This window comes from Barbus barbus, assembly GCF_936440315.1.
Source record: "Barbus barbus genome assembly, chromosome: 34".
NCBI classification, from domain to species: domain Eukaryota; kingdom Metazoa; phylum Chordata; class Actinopteri; order Cypriniformes; family Cyprinidae; genus Barbus; species Barbus barbus.
The window spans coordinates 18,561,227-18,578,766 of NC_136762.1; the positions used below are offsets into that span (position 1 = coordinate 18,561,227).

Below are 17,540 nucleotides of genomic sequence, written 5' to 3' on the forward strand. Positions count from 1 at the left end.
TGGGGAGAAACACAAACATGTTCATTTAAAATAAAAATGAAAATTCTATTCTGCTTATATCAGCATAAAGAAAAACTATGCAAAAAATAGTTTCTCACATCGTTTAGCCTGTTACTCTATTATTTTAGTATAATACTGTAATAAGGCCTATATGAAAAATTTCAAAGTTTTATAAGTCTATTTAATACATAAGAAATAACAAGCATGATTACATGATGTTATTAATAAAAAATACTTTAAATATGTAATTGCAATTTTTTTTCATGATGACATTTTGATGGCTTTTTAAAAGAAATGTTAGTGCTTTTTCTTATGCTTTTTTAAATGATAAAGTTTATAATTAAATTACTACAATTTAAGCACTACATGTTTTGTTTTCTACTGAAAGTACCACAGCATTAGTTAAGGTGTAAGTTTAGCATTTCAAGTCTTTTCTGAGTGGCTAGTAATAAGTTAATTATTGTTAATAATATTTGTTTTGCTATGTGGGCAAAGATCATGGATTTTACGCTCAAATCCTGTATGAAGAAAAGCTTTCCTCCTCAAGTGCCTCATCCGTTGGATGCTTTGTGTTTTGTCATCTCATAAATGATATCAGCATCGTGTCTGTCTGTCTTCAAAAATGGAAAACAGTACAGCAAAACAAGTAACCATCAACAATCCAGCTGACATCAGTGTAATCGTTGGCTACTTTATGGTGGTTATTGCAGTAGGAATTTGGGTTAGTATAAGTTTGTTCTTGTGTGTTTTAACATTTTAACAATTGATATGTCTGTTAACAGAACTACTTTTTTAATTTATGTAGAATGTAGTAAAAAGAAATATTCTCTTTTTTTTCTTAGTCTACATTCAGGACTAATCGTGGCACAGTAGGCGGCTACTTTCTTGCAGGTCGGACCATGGTATGGTGGCCTGTGAGTATTAAATATTAAATTTTAATAACAATAAGTTTAATTTAAAACTATATATTAAATATATATATATATATATATTTCAGATTTGTAGTTTTTAAATGTTAAGTCATGCTCTTTTGTCACAATCTACACCCTTGTATGAAAATAAAAGTTGACGGTATCCAAAGATTTCAATGCTTATTTTAAAGCTTTCTCCTTTTTCTATGTATGTATTTCTCTCACACCACACACATAGGTGGGCACTTCTCTTTTTGCGAGCAACATTGGCAGTGGTCATTTTGTTGGTCTTGCAGGAACAGCAGCTGCAAGTGGAATAGCTGTCGGCGGTTTCGAATGGAATGTATTCTATATATTAAAATATAGAAAAATATTGTGCTTTGTCATTGGTCAAATTCAAATCAGATTGTGATTCCAATTATTTGTTTCAAACATTTCTGTTTCACAGGCATTATTTATTGTTTTGTTGCTGGGCTGGGTGTTCGTCCCTGTTTATTTAACTGCAGGGGGTATGTTCATTTTTCATTTTTTACGGTGATAATTTAGATGAAAAATGTTTATTTGAATAATATGAGTGACTCTTTTTTAACAAAAGGTGATTACAATGCCTCAGTACCTCAAGAAAAGATTTGGAGGGACTAGAATTAGCTTGTATCTCTCTGTCATTTCACTTTTCCTTTACATCTTCACAAAGATTTCTGTAAGTATAAATACCTGTCCTGATAATATAAAGCACTGAAGAATCATAATGTGTGCTTTGTTACACTCAAAAAGGGCACCAATTTACTCTCTCTATGACTCTCTCACTGAACATAGGTTGACGTTCTCAGGAGCAGTTTTTATACAGCAGGCTCTTGGATGGAATATCTATGTTGCAGGGATTGCCCTGCTCTGCATAACAGCACTCTACACTGTCACAGGTAAAATATCAAAATTCATTGTCTTATTATTATTTACAGTCTGATGACAGCTTACATATGGTACAATGTTATGAGACTGCACATGCTATTCTTCTTCTTCTTCTTTTTTTTTTAAATAAACCATCAGCTAAGTTTAAGCACTAATCATCTATGATTTAAAACAAAAATAAACAGTTTTAGTTAGTAGTATTATACTCTAAGAAAAACATAATTTTTTTCCACAGGTGTTTTACCCAAATTTTTAATTCTGCATTGCATTGTGTTATAGGGTTAAAGGAAATGACTGTTAACCTAAAAGTTAAATATTTTGCATATATTGCATAAGTATTCAGTCCAAACTTATGAAGTAGGTAAAGGGTATGAAATAATAGCCATGTATTTGGATAGGCCAATAAGCACAACTGTATGACAGCACACCTGGAGGATGTGGTCAGATGTTTTTGTATCAAAATCATATTGCACCTCATGAATGTGCAAACATTTACAAAGTTTTTTATTTGAACTACATTGTTTACATAAAAAAAAATACAAATACTTATGTAAATAACTTGTCAGTACAGATTAACTATATATTATAAACTGCTACTTGTGTTGCCCCCCATTTGTCAATAGCCTTCCATGAAGTTGGAGGATACAGTGCTTTACTGGATAAGTATAGTTTATCTTTGCCATCTCAGAGAGGTTTTAACATCTCTGAACAATGTTACACTCCACGCGAGGATGCCTTTCATTTACTATAGTGTACCCATCTTCTGATGGCTACTTCCAGCAGGATAATGCACCATGTCACAAAGCTCAAATCATCTCAGACTGGTTTCTTGAACAAGACAATTAGTTCACTTTACTCAAATGGCCTCCACAGTCACCAGATCTCAATCCAATAGAGCACCTTTGGGATGTGGTGGAACGGGAGATTCGCATCATGGATGTGCAGCCGACAAATCTGCAGCAGCTGCGTGATGCTATCATGTCAATATGGATCAAAATCTCTGAGGAATGTTTCCAACACCTTGTTGAATCTATGCCATGAAGAATTAAAGCAGTTCTGAAGGCAAAAGGGGGTCGAACCCTGTACTAGCAAGGTGTACCTAATAAAGTGAGTTTATGTATGTATGTGTGTGTGTATATATATATATATATATATATATTTATATATACAGTAAATTCCCCAGTGTTAAATCAACACTGCTCGGTGTACATATGGGAAATGTACTGTGTATTTAAATATATATCTGTCTATATATATATAACTGTGTCATAATCCTTGCTTAATTGTTCACATTACATTTCATTACATCGTTTATTCTACAGGTAATTGTGCAGCGCTGTTTGGCTGCCCGTAGTCTGACGCATGTAAAGGCCGGATATATATTGTGTGGGTACCTCAAACTGCTCCCGATGTTTCTCATGGTGTTTCCAGGCATGATCAGCAGAGTACTTTACCCTGGTATGCATTTTAATATTAACATATGTAATACAACATGTCTTTATAATTACAATCTTGATCAAGGACCAATATAATTTTTTATAGATGAAGTAGTTTGTGTGGAGCCAAGCGTCTGTACGAAAGTTTGCGGCACAGCAGTTGGCTGCTCCAACATTGCCTACCCCAAACCAGTCGTTTCTGTAATGCCAACAGGTAATCAACAGAATTAATTTTTCCAGTGTTTTTAAATTGATATCATCCCCTACACAAAATTAATGAATGAGTTTAACTCATGAATTAACAAGCTGTTAACAAACAGAGTTACACTTAATTGTCTTTCTATTTTCTTTCTCCTCTAATCAATTCCTAAACAGGTCTCAGAGGTTTAATGCTGGCAGTCATGTTGGCAGCTCTCATGAACTCACTAGCCTCAATCTTCAACAGCAGTAGCACCTTGTTTACCATGGACATTTGGACTCGTATTCGGCCTCAAGCTAGAGACAAAGAGCTCATGATTGTAGGAAGGTTTGTAACCATTCGATTTATATCTTTAATAATATGGCATATTCACATATGAAAAATAATATCATAGGCGCCTTTTACCCCAGGGTGCCTTTAGCCCCGTTGTACCCTATATATAAATATATATATATATATATATATATAATGCAAAATTTAATGCATCAAAATTTGTTTGATCTAATCTAAAAGTGAGACAAATATGCAAAAAATAAATAAATAAAAAGCAGGAAGGGGGCAAAAACCTTTTCATATATATATATATAGATATAGATATACAGTGGTGTGAAAAAATGTTGGCCCCTTCCTGATTTTTTTTATTTTATTGCATGTTTGTCACACTTTAATGTTTCAGATCATCAAACAAATTTAAATATTAATCAAAGATAACACAAGTAAACACAACATGCAGTTTTAAATGAAGGGTTTTTTTTTTTTATGAACGGAAAACAAAATCCAAAATCACTTAAATAGGACCTGCCTGACAAAGTGAAGTAGACCAAAATATCCTCAAAAGCTACACATCATGTTGAGATCCAAAGAAATTCAGGAACAAATGAGAAAGAAAGTAATTGAGATCTATCAGTCTGGAAAAGGTTATAAAGCCATTTCTAAAGCTTTGGGACTCCAGCGAACCACAGTGAGAGCCATTATCCACAAATGACGAAAACATGGAACAGTGGTGAACCTTCCCAGGAGTGGCCGGCCGACCAAAATTACCCCAAAAGCGCAGCGACAACTCATCCAAGAGGTCACAAAAGACCCCACAACAACCTCTAAAGAACTGCAGGCCTCACTTAACTCAGTTAAGGTCAGTGTTCATGACTCCACCATAAGAAAGAGACTGGGCAAAAATGGTTTGCATGGCAGAGCTCCAAGACGAAAACCGCTTTTTGGAAGGTGTGTGTCCCATTACATCTGGCGTAAAAGTAACACAGCATTTCAGAAAAAGAACATCATACCAACAGCAAAATATGGTGGTGGTAGTGTGATGGTCTGGGGCTGTTTTGCTGCTTCAGGACCTGGACGACTTGCTGTGATAAATGGAACCATGAATTCAGCTCTCTACCAAAAAATCCTGAAGGACAACGTCTGGCCATCTGTTTGTGACCTCAAGCCGAAGCGAACTTGGGTTCTGCAGCAGGACAATGATCCAAAACACACCAGCAAATCCACCTCTGAATGGCTGAAGAAAAACATAATGAAGACTTTGGAGTGGCCTAGTCAAAGTCCTGACCTGAATCCTATTAAGATGCTGTGGCATGACCTTAAAAAGGCGGTTCATGGTCGAAAACCCTCCAATGTGGCTGAATTACAACAATTCTGCCAAGATGAGTGGGCCAAAATTCCTCCACAGCGCTGTAACAGACTCAATGCAAGTTATCGCAAACGCTTGATTGCAGTTGTTGCTGCCAAGTGTGGCCCAACCAGTTATTAGGTTTAGGGGGCAAGCACTTTTTCACACAGGGTCATGTGGGTTTGGATTTTGTTTTCCCTTCATAATAAAAACTTCATTCAAAAACTGCATGTTGTATTTACTCGTGTTATCTTTGATTAATATTTAAATTTGTTTGATGATCTGAAACATTAAAGTGTGACAAACATGCAAAAAAAAAATAAAAAATCAGGAAGGGGGCCAACACTTTTCCACTGTATATATGAAGCTGTTCTTTTTATTTATTTATTTTTTGCATATTTGTCATACTTAAAAAAATTCAGATCATCAAACTAATTTTAATATTACACAAAGATAATGCAAGTAAATACAAAATGCAGTTTTTAAATGATGATTTCATTTATTAAGGGAAAAAAGCTGTCCAAACCTACCTAGCCCTACGTGAAAAATTAATTGCCCCCTCCTGTTAAATAATGAAAGAACTGTGATTAACCATATTGTTTTAGAAAGCTGAGTTAAATTTCACTAGCCAACCCCAAGCCTGATTACTGCTAGATCTGTTGAATCAAGAAATAACTTAAATAGAACCTGTTTGACAAAGTGAAGCTTGCTTAAAGAGCAACACATCATGCCGTGATCTAAAGAAATTCAAGAACAGATTAGAAACAAAATAGTTGACATGTATCAGTCTGGAAAGGGTTATAAATCCATTTCTAAGGAATTGGCACTCCAGCGAACCACGGTCCGAGCCATTACCCACAAATGGAGAAAACTTGTAACAGTGATGAACCTTCCCAGGAGTGGCTGGCATACCAAAATTACCTCAAGCGCAATGACGACTCATCCAGGAGGTCATAAAAGAACCCAGAACAACATCTAAAGAACTGCAGGACCTCACTTGCCTCAATTAAGGTCAGTGCTCATGATTCAACAATAAGAAATCACAAAAACAGCATCCATGGGAGAGTTCCAAGGCAAAAGCCAGCCACTGCTGACCAAAAAGAACACAAAGGCTCATCTCGCATTTGCCAAAAACTTATCTTGATTATCCCCAAGACTTTTGGGAAAATACTCTGTGGACTGATGAGACAAAAGTTGAACATTTTGGAAGGTGCCATTACATCTGGTGTAAAACCAACACAGCATTTCATAAAATGAACATCATACCAACAGTCAAACGTGGTGGTAGTGTGACGATCTGGGGCTGCTGGAACCATGAATTATGCACTCTATCAGAAAATGCTGAAGGAGAATGTCCGGCCATCAGTTTGTGACCTGAAGCTCAAGCGCACTTGGGTTATGCAGCAGGACAATGATCCCAAACACTCCAGCAAGTCCATCTCTGAATGGCTCAAGAAAAACAAAATTAAGTTTTTTTAGTAGCCAAGTCAAAGTCCGGACTTAAATCCAATTGAGATGCTGTGGCATGACCTTAAACAGTCCTTTCATGCTTGAAAACCCTCCAATGTGGCTGAATTAAAACAATTCTGCAAAGAAGAGTGGGCCAAAATTCATCCACAGCGATGTCAAAGACTCATTGCCAGTTATCGCAAATGCTTGATTGCAGTTATTGCTGCAAAGGGTGGCACAACCAGTTATTAGATTTAATTCAATTACTTTTTCACATAGGGCCAAGCAGGTTTGGACAGCTTTTTTCCCTTAATAAATGAAATCATTGTCAAAACTGCATTTTGTATTTACTCGGGTTATCTTTGTGTAATATTAAAATTAATCTGAATCATTCAAGTGTGACAAATATGCAAAAATTACATGCACTATATACAGTTGAAGTCAAAAGTTACCTTGCAGAATCTGCAAAATGTTGATTATTTTACCAAAATAAGAGGGGTTATACAAAATGCATGCTATTGTTTATTTAGAACTGACCTGAATAAGATATTTCACATAAAAGATGTTTACATATAGTCCACAAGAGAAAATAATAGTTGAATTTATAAAAAATTACCCGTTCAAAAGATTAAATACTTGATTCTTAATACTGTGTTGTTACCTGAACGATCCAAAGCTGTGTTTTTTTTTGTTTAGTGATAGTTGTTCATGAGTCCCTTGTTTGTCCTGAACAGTTAAACTGCCTGCTGTTCTTCAGAAAAAATCCTTCAGGTCCCACAAATTATTTGGTTTTCCAGCATTTTTGTGTATTTGAACCCTTTCCAACAATGACTGTATGATTTTGAGATTCATCTTTCCATAAGGACAACTGAGGGACTCATATGCAACTATTACAGAAAGTTCAAACGCTCACTGATGCTCCAGAAGGAAAAACCATGCATTAAGCTGGGGAGTGAAAACTTTTTGAATTTGAAGATTGAGGTAAATATAACTTAATTTGTCTTCTGGAAAACATGTAAGTATCTTCTGTAGCTTCTGAAGGGCAGTACTAAATGAAAAAAATATGATATTTAGGCAAAACAAGAAAAATGTACTCTTCATTCTGTTCAAAAGTTTCAAAAGGCTCTTAATGCATGGTTTTTCCTTCTGGAGCATCAGTGAGCATTTGAATCTTCTGTAATAGTTGCAAATGAGTCCCTCAGTTGTCCTCTGTATGGTTTTGAGAACCAACTTTTCACACTGTCAATGTTGGAAAGGGTTCAAATACACAAAAATGCTGGAAAACCAAATAATTTGTGGCACCTGAAGGATTTTTCTGAAGAACTGCAGGCAGTTTAACTGTTCTCAAACAAGAGACTCGTGAACAACTATTACTAAACAAAAAAAATTCAGATAAGAACAGAGTATTAAGAATCAAGCGTACGTAAACTTTTGAACAGGGTAATTTTTATAAATTCAACTATTTTCTCTTGTGGACTATATGTAAACATCTTTTATGTGAAATATCTTATTCAGGTCAGTACTAAATAAACAATATGCATTTTGTATGATCCCTCTTATTTTGGTAAAATAATCAACATTTTGCAGATTCTGAAAGGTGTATGTAAACTTTTGACTTCAACTGTATATGTATGCGTGTATATATATATATATATATATATATATATATACACACACACATTGCACTCATGCTTAATGTCCAAATGTCCATTTCTGTCTTTCTATTTTTGTTTGAACACATGTATAAACTTTTGTGACAGGGTGTGGATACTCTGCATTGTCGCCATTAGCATTTGTTGGATTCCAGTTGTCCAGGCAGCCCAGAGCGGTCAGCTGTTTGATTATATTCAATCTGTGACTAGTTACTTAGCTCCACCTATTGCAGCAGTCTTCTTCCTTGCCATTTTTGTGAAGAGGGTCAATGAGTCAGTAAGTAACTGCTTTAAACATATTTAGTCTTTGTTTAATGCCACATCAGAACACAAATTTACTGACAGCTTGCATCTTCACTTTTCGCTCCGTAGGGGGCCTTTTGGGGCCTGATGGGAGGACTGGTTATGGGTCTGTGTCGTATGGTACCCGAGTTTGCATATGGCTCAGAAAGCTGCCTTATTCCCTCCAACTGCCCAAAACTTATATGTGGAGTTCATTACCTTTACTTTGCCGTGCTGCTCTTCTTCTGTACTGCTATCTTGGTGCTTTTTGTAAGCGTCAACACTCCATCCATAGAGAGCAAACATGTAAGATGTTTTAGCCACTGCTGAAGCTACTTAAGAGTACTTCTCTGTATTTATAACATTTACCTTTTCTCTTTGCCAAGCTCCATCGACTTGTCTTCACCTTACGCCACTCTAAAGAAGAAAGGGTCGATCTGGACTGGGAAGAGGAGGAACGAGGAAGAAAAGCTCGAAGAGAGGCAGATAAAAAGAAAAAGGTCGTAACTGAGGAGGAGCAAAGTAAGATTATGTATTCTAGAATTGTTTGAATAGAATTGTAGACAAAAAGTATATTTGTGTGTGTAGATCAGGGGCGTCCAATCCCGCTCCTGGAGGGCCACCATCATGCAGAGTTTAGCTCCAATCCTAATTAAACACCTGAATCATCTAATCAAGGTCTTAAGGATTACTACAAACTTCACAGTGTTGGGCAGGTTGGAAGTAAACTTTGCAGAATCTTTGGCCCTCCAAAAGCAGGATTGGCCACCCCTGGTGTAGGTCAAACTAAATTCTATGCGTAATGATATATATTTTTATTCTTTGCTTTTTGACATAGTTGAACGTGGTGACCGATCCATAATGATGAAGTTTATTGGCTGGTTTTGTGGCATAAGTGATACTCAGGCTCCAGAGCCCACGGAGGAGGAAGTGACTGAAGCATCGAAACAATTACCTGACATAAGTGAAGACCCACTGTGGAAGTATTTGGTCAATGCTAATGCTCTAATAATGATGTCTGTGGCTGTTTATTTTTGGGGTTACTATGCATGAGGGCAAAACAATGATCATAGTATATAACTCATTGTTTCCCAACCCTGGTCTTGTGATCAAGATTCTCCCTAATCAAACACATCTGTTTCGACTCATCAGTCTGGAACCTTCTGAAATGAGTGTGTCAGATAAGAGAGACATCCAAAGTGTGTGCTGTTGGGAGTCCTACAGGGTTGGGTAACACGCTTTTAAATTCTTTGAATTCTTCACACAAGTCTACTGAATCTGTTAATCAATGACTACCTGATACCATGTATGAAAAAGTCATTTAAATGAAATGGCAATTAAATCATTTTAGAAGTTTAATTAAAAGAATAATCGTTTGGATTGCTATGTTGGATTTAACTTTTAAGATGTTGTTGACACTGTCCAACAGACAAGATACCTCATGTTTAATGGAATAGTTTGCCCAAAAATGAATATTTGGTAAAAACTTTACTCACTCTCAGGCCTTCCAATTCACTGAAACAGATTTGGAGAATTTTAGCATTACATTAGATGCTATCAATGGATTCTCTTGCAGTGAAAGGGTGCTGTAAGTATGAAAGTGCAAACAGCTGATAAAAACATCATAATAGTACACAAATGATCCACACAAATCTGGTCAATGAAAAGCTCTGTTTGTGAGGAACAAATCTTGATGGATTTGTACAAACATGCAGCTTTTACTTCAAGACATTAATTGATGGACAGAAGTCTTGTATCGTGATTTTTTTATCAGATGTTTGGACTCATTCTGACAGCATCCATGGCCAAGTGATGTAATGTTAAATTTCTTTTAATCTTTTCCATCAAAGAAACAAACTCATCTAAATGATGGATGGCCTGAGAGAGAGTAAACTTTATAGTAAATAAAAAAAGCATATAAATAACTTGAGTGTCACTGAAATAAAAGCTTTGTTAAAGCTCTGACCCCCCCCCAAAAAAATAATAATAATTCAAATGAATTATGTTGTTGTTGTTTTAATAAATTACTAAAATATATATATATATATATATATATATATATATATATAAATAAATAAAGGTGCACTAGGGAAGATCTTTTGTAAAAATTAACAATTCCAATAACTAGTAGCACAACAAACCAACACCAACGTATGCAACACACATTGTAAAAAACTAAAATGTAACAAAACTTATAGAAATGAATTGAATTACAAATATTTGACTGTTGCAGTGCTAATATACATGAACAGGAATAGCACAGACTCCAGTTTTAAATAACTTTAATTCACTTTAGAGGCAAAGATTCCCAAAAGCAGATTGCCGGTGAAACCTATAACGGTCTCCCAAACCAGAGGGATCAGCATCGATGCTTCTGTTTGTAAGATTTCACAGACTGGTGGAATGAGCAGAACAAACAGGGTTAAGGCTAGAATCAGGTTTTGAGTTGTCCTGTTCTTTGTTGTTTTTCTTTCAGCCACATGAAGCTAATTACTGCTTTGGCAAAAGCTGCCTTTGCCAACAAGCACACAGACAGCCTGGCAGGCAAAGAGATAGGTAAAAGAAAAGGTTTGGTCAAGAAATAAAGACTGATTTCATAAATCAATTTGAAGGAGAGAAGTCCAATAACAACAAAAAAATGTTATTCACTCACATTCACACACAAAACAGAAAAATCCAACAAGCAGTCAAACTGTTGATTACAAAGTGACATCAGGGATTTGTAAAGTGACATCATTTTGCGTGCTTTTGACCAAAGGGGCTGGTCTTCCAAGATTGCCATATAAATTTCTAACCAGTTCAGAAGTACATGTAAAGACTAGTCCCATGCAGCATACTACCTTATTTAACCAGCATTGGTTCTCATATTTCAGAACATTGGACTGCGCATGAAGGGACCAAGAATTAACTATGGTGCACTGATAAGAAATGATACTGACATTGATAGCAAGGTTAATAAGCTATGATAGAAGAGGCGAGCTCAACCATAAATAGTACAGTGGCATGAGGTTTCAGTAGAGCGAAAACAGGGAGAGAAATGACAATCCCCTTACAATCTCCTTTACCTCCCATCGTCTCTTTTGGCGTGGGCCTGAACCAGCTCGCATGGCTGTACCCAGTTGTTATCGTGTAGCCCAACTCGACAGCCAGGTGTGTCCTTATCGGTGCGCCGACAACACATCCAGTAGGAGCGTCCATAAGGCAAGTCGTGGTGGTAAGGTTTAGGGTGCCAGCGGCAGAGCGAAACATCTCCCCGCTCATACTGCCGCTTGCACTGCTTGCAGGGGTCGTCACGGTACAGTGGGTCCTGGTTCCAGCGAGAGTCTGTAGCACGCACGCCGTAGGTCTCAATCAGGGTCTTGAAGTCATGGCAGGTGCATTTGAGGGCCGCTAGCGATCGGGTGGGCAGGTAGCTGAAGATATTGACCATGATGTGGTCTGGAAGCGAGAGCATGTATTGGCGTGGTTCCAGAAGCCGCTGGATCTGAAAGCGAATCTCAAGGAAGTCATGGGAGACATGACGGTAGAGGCGGCACAATGGAGGGTCAGAACAATCATCCACAGTTGCCAGTGGGGAATCTGGCCTCTCCAAGGTAGCCCCCACTGGCCCATTGTTGTTTGCACAGTCTAAAGACCGCATCCCACTGTTTACCGCTGAGCAACTCTCATCTTCAGTAACTGGTGACTGCAGAAAGAACAGCTGGCCAGGAGGCGGGTCCTCTGAGGCATCCGTTGAATTAGCCCCATTAGGCATAGCAAAACAAACAGTCTCTTCTTGAACATTCTCTGTGCCGTCTTTCCCATAGAAGACACATTGGTCTACTGCACCCGTGACCACAACCTCAACGTGGAAGCCAGTCACCCGCTCTCGAGCAACGGCTGCCTTCTCTCCTGAGGCAGGGTCTTGGTTAGGATCTGGCGTTGTGGAGGAAGGCCTGTCAGCGATGCCTTCTCCGAGGGGATCAGCCTTTGGTGAGCCAGCCAGGAGGGCACTTGGATCTCGAGATGAAGGACTGACCAACTGGTAGAGGTCGCAAGTAATCTTTTCTTTGCTCCTGGTTCCTGCTTGCCCCCCTCCAACTCCACAACTCATAAACATGCATTTGGGCCGGCCAACAGGCTCAGACTGGGTGCGAGGGTCCAGACTTGACACTCGGAAAGCAATCCGTACTTCCCCTCGTCCATGACTTGGAGTGCCACCCACAGAATCACTAGTGTGAATGCAATCTCTTCCATTCAGCTCAGGCCGCAAAGTTGTACTGTCCAGATTCTGCTGCCGAGATTCAAACTGTGCAACAGCCTGAGCAACCCGTCGGGATTCCTGCTGTTGCTGCAGCAGATCAAAGTCACTTTGAGAAGCTGGTGCAGATGAAGGGGGCTCTGAAAGGATTACAACAGGTTTCTGATGGACTGTATAAGGACTAGTTTGTCCTTGCGCTACCATCCCTTGAAGCGCCAAGGCTGTACGCTGTTCTACAAGAGCCACCATTTCGGCCACCGAGAGCAAATCTGTCTCACTCACTCCAACACCATCCTCGGTTGAGCTGGATTCTGAGGGTACATCAACAACAACATTTTGAGCTCTAGTGGGAGGGTCATAAGAGGAACAGCGACGCCGCCGCTTGGCCTTGGTACAATCAGTAGCCCAGTTCCCCTTGACTTTCATGGCACTAGGCCTGGGAATTCCAGCACCATTACACTGATGAGCTACAAAGAAGGCAATTTTCTCCTTGGTGTTGCCTGGTTTGATGACATACCAGGTATCAAGCAGTACCCTGCCATCCTCCATCTGTGAATTTGGAGAGGGTGAAGCAGGTAGTGGTGGAGCCAGAAGGGTAGATGAAGCATCTGGTGGAGTGTTTTCAGTGCCAACATCCTCATCCTGCTCCTCAGTGACTCCATGGGTCTCTATGGTTGTAAGCCCCGAATCATCAGCTTTGCAGTGGGTAGTAGTTGTTCCATTGCAGATTATACCATTGCTGTATGGTTTATTCTGGGAGTAGGTGCCAAAGGGGCGTGGGCACCACAGCCGGATGTGGGAAAAGGTGTCACGGTTCATTGTGAGCCCATGGGGAGCATACCTGCCTCTATGCAGGGCAGCTACTCTGCAATTCACCGCTCATTCTCACTTTTCAGGTCTGCAGACTCCAGCCGGCCAGATTACTCCATCTGAGGACTAAAAGAAAAAAAAGGGAAGACTTAGCTTCACTGCATTCATGTAACCATGTTGAAATGACTCAATCAGAATCACAGCAATAAATGAGCATTACTAGTAAGTCCTCTCAACTGATGAAGTCATAAGAGTGATGAATCATCTGAAATGAACGTGAACACACCCATTGTTTTCCAAAAACGATACATATTGTATTGAGCAGCTTAATCTGTTCTTTGAGATAATTTATCTAAGACATTATGTTGAAAATCGAGGGTCCTGGTATGTACAGGTTATGTTTTTGACATTTGCACAAAGTTTTTGTGTTACAGCTTTTTACAACCAGCCCATTGATTGAGATTTTATTCAGTGCATTCAAAAGCTTTGAATCAATACATCTCTCTCACTCTAGACTAGAGCATAAGCTAAACACATTGTACAAATACAAAAAAAATAGAGGGGAGGGGGAATCAACTTTGTATTTTGAGTGTTGTCACAATAGTTTTAATGCCTTTACAATTGCTCCTCAAAGCAAGAGTGTGCTCTTTTTCTGTCACTGTCCATAAAACATTACACACAATTGTTTGCTCTCTCTGAAATACTGGCATGGATTTCATGCTATTGCCTATCTGAATATATATGAAGTTATTTTTCATGAATTTGAAAAATCATGTTGGACAGCATCACTGCCATCTACTGTCCTTTGGTACAAGACCAGGCAGACAGGATAAGACTGGGCTGACAGACTACAATCAATTCTATTCATTTAATGACTGAAACAAATGTCAATGGATTTTAGTAGTCAATTAAAATGACTAATCATCCCAGCTAACAGGAACAGACATGAGCATGCTATTAAAGGTGCTTGTGTAATCTACAAGAAGCCATCCTTCGATAATTAAAATTCCAATCATTAAAAAGTGCCAATTCAGGAATTTTGCCTTTAATATTGAGTTAATCTAAAAGCTTTTGTTAAGTATGGTTATGTTAAATAACACCAACACCCTTTATAAAATGAGATGTCACAGATTCCATTGCATGCCAACACGTGTTACACAATTATACAATCAGTTTAAGTTGGTCTTTTCATTCGGGGTGGCAACAATGCTCTGCAACAAAACCCACTATTTCTGTGGCAAATAATCAGCACAACATGAAGTGCACCATACAATCCTCTGCCAACAGAGACAATGCAATTACAGGTAGAGGAGGACCAGTGTTGTAATTTAGGATTCCTTCTATCAAACATTACATTGAGACACAATTTGTCTTGAATAAACAAACATGATAATTGTGACACAGCAAACTAAAAGCCTTGTTTATAATCATATTGTATGCAATTTTTGAAAGACCTTGCAAAACCAAACAACACCGAGTATAGCCTTTTAAAATACTTTCGGGATGCTATTTTTAGCCTTTTAAAAACATTTTATATTGCATTTGAAAGATGACACTACATGCCTACTATGAAAGTTGATCTGATATTGATGGTCCAATAATATATCATATAGTAAATACTACTACACTATTCCAAACTACTGGTATGTGTGTAAATATATTATCATCAGGAAAATACTACTACTGAGAACTTCTTAAAAAAAATCTCATTACTGTGACAAAGAACAGAGAGATTTGATGACTCCAGTAAGCTTACAGATAATCGCACAAACTAAATGTTAAAGGACTTGTTAAACAAGTCAGTCCACGAGATGATTCACTCAAGAGTGAAACAACACAGAAATACTTTGTGCACCCCATTTTCTGAATGCCAATTACACAACAGTGTGAAATCATTTTTATCCGTTTAATGTTAGTATGACCACACAGTGCTCTTTATAAAGTCCTAAGGTATTAAATCACTGAATCAAACGATCACCAAGAGCAAATAAATATTCCCGTTGCTAATAATCACCCTCGCAAATATCTCAGTCCAAACAGGAAGATAATATAATTGATTTAATATGCAATCTACGGTCATGTTAAATAAGTGAATTATGCTGTAATTTATTGCATCTGTACAGCTCCCCTCCTGTTTACCAGGCCTAACGTTACTCATCAGGTTAATCCATGGCTTGACTTTAACGTAATCGCTTACCATCTTCAGCGCTTTAAAATACTTTCAGTTAACACTTTAACTCAAAACAGTAAAGAGTCGAAATAAACAACGCGTTTGGGATCACTTGACTCGAGGCAGTTAAAAGCTGATCAGCTAACTGGCTACTGCAAATTGTTAGCCAGGTTTATAACATCTAAAAGGCGAGTAAACTTGTAATTAACAATCATGTCAACCCAAATAATCGGTAGCAATATAACTAACACTGCCATATTCTCCACTAAAGTGAATGCATGTTATTGATATTGTTATATATCTGCGCCAGTATGTAGTTAGCATATGTTTAGCTTGGTTAGCTAAGCTGTCTTCATGAAGTGGAAAACTCTTTCGTATTATATTTTCGTAACTTGGCATATTTTTTGTCTTACACCGTACAAGTTCAGTAACTCTTTAGCATCAAGAGTTTATATTTGTGATTGTATAAAACGTTTTCAAACATTTTCACTTGATGTGACCATCAACAATAAAATAATAAACCAAGCTAAAACAGTAGCAGCTGTGCTAGATTGATTTCTCTGCTTACCTTCTTTTGAGACCAAATCTCCGCGGGTATCGTTCCGACAACTTTATTTTTATAACCAAAAGTGGCTATATTGTTGAATTTAAGCCAACAATCGTTCAAATTTCTCTCTGTGGTTATAAAACAATCAGAGATGTAAGCTGAGGTCGATAAGGGTTTGCAGGTAGACTGTTAGCATTTGTGAGCTAACTCGAGAATAAAGCAAAAATCCCAATATTGATCTGACTTTGTCAACAATATATGCCTATTGTGAACACAGTAATATGTTGGTTAATACTGTGTTTTAAGAAAAAACGATCGTCTCTATTGTTCAACCAGAGTTTCAATACTATTTCACCAAAACAGAAATAGTTAGTAGGTCCTCGAAAAGCAATTGAGGCCATTTTGTTGACAAGCAGCTGCAAAACGCTAGCAGCCAATGGGGAGAGAAAGTTGATGGCATGCCCATATATGGATGTACAGGCTCCCCCTCTATCTCTACACCCACAAAGAGGAAAATTCTTCTACCTCATCATCATAATGACCAGCAAAGTCTTTCACTTTTACTACATTTCACATAAGAGTCATGTCTGAGCAGAAAAGATAATTGTAGACACTGTTTAGGTTCGTTTTGTACTGCACTGATAACTAGATGACAGGGACACACTGCGATTTCAGATGCATACAATTATTTAATATTTACAGTAGGATTATGATGATTCACTGATCGGAAAAGGGATCTGAAGATGCACATAAAATGTACAGCACAATTTCTGTTAGGCAACACATTTCCACTGGTGAAACATAAGCTGGTGTATGGTATTTTTGGAAAGTGATATTGTGAGTAAAAATTCTGAAATAAATAAACAACGGAATCATAAACAAAATATTGAAAATAAAAGATAATCTAAAATAAATATGCATATGTAAACTATAAAAAATATGAAAAAGTAATATGTACCTGAATTTTTTAAAATATATTTTCTGATATTGTAACAGTAATTTAAAATGTGTTATTATTATTAAAAAAACTAATGAATATGAATAATTAGTTGTTTAAATTGTTAATTTGTCTAATTAATTGTGCTTGCATGTAGTCTAAACAGGTAGGCTTTATGTTAGGAACAGATGGGTGGTAGAAACTGTTCCTTATGGTTTTCCAATTGTAATTTGTTGTCATATCACAGTCAAAACAAGCATGACTGGACATGTTAAGAGCAAGGTGAGCTTTGAGTTACTAAACTAAACACACATGTTAAGGACTGAGATGATAAAAAGACAACACATTCAGCAATCTTATGGCTTTGATGTATAAGCATA

At 37.5% G+C, this 17,540-nt stretch overlaps 1 protein-coding gene and 1 pseudogene across 2 annotated transcripts; one reads left to right on the plus strand and one right to left on the minus strand.

Moving 5' to 3' along the window:
- Positions 1-622: 622 nt before the first annotated feature.
- Positions 623-9,509, plus strand: LOC306853837 (sodium/glucose cotransporter 2-like; annotated as a pseudogene). Its single transcript has 15 exons — positions 623-721; positions 843-914; positions 1,150-1,254; positions 1,360-1,420; positions 1,507-1,611; positions 1,728-1,831; positions 2,444-2,570; positions 2,875-2,902; positions 3,143-3,278; positions 3,363-3,470; positions 3,632-3,782; positions 8,283-8,451; positions 8,547-8,762; positions 8,843-8,978; positions 9,295-9,509. The product of its transcript is annotated as a sodium/glucose cotransporter 2-like (transcript).
- Positions 9,510-11,076: 1,567 nt separating this feature from the next.
- Positions 11,077-16,643, minus strand: LOC306854070 (F-box only protein 46-like). Its single transcript, XM_079391869.1, has 2 exons — positions 16,245-16,643; positions 11,077-13,632 (listed from the first exon to the last, which is right to left on the minus strand). Exon 2 carries the CDS (start codon positions 13,513-13,515, stop codon positions 11,518-11,520), a length of 1,998 nt encoding a protein of 665 aa, XP_079247995.1. The 5' UTR covers positions 13,516-13,632; positions 16,245-16,643; the 3' UTR covers positions 11,077-11,517.
- Positions 16,644-17,540: the final 897 nt, after the last annotated feature.

Coding starts and splice junctions, on each gene's coding strand:
- LOC306854070 (XM_079391869.1), bottom strand. CDS start 13,515: ATGAACCGTGACACCTTTTCCCACATCCGGCTGTGGTGCCCACGCCCC.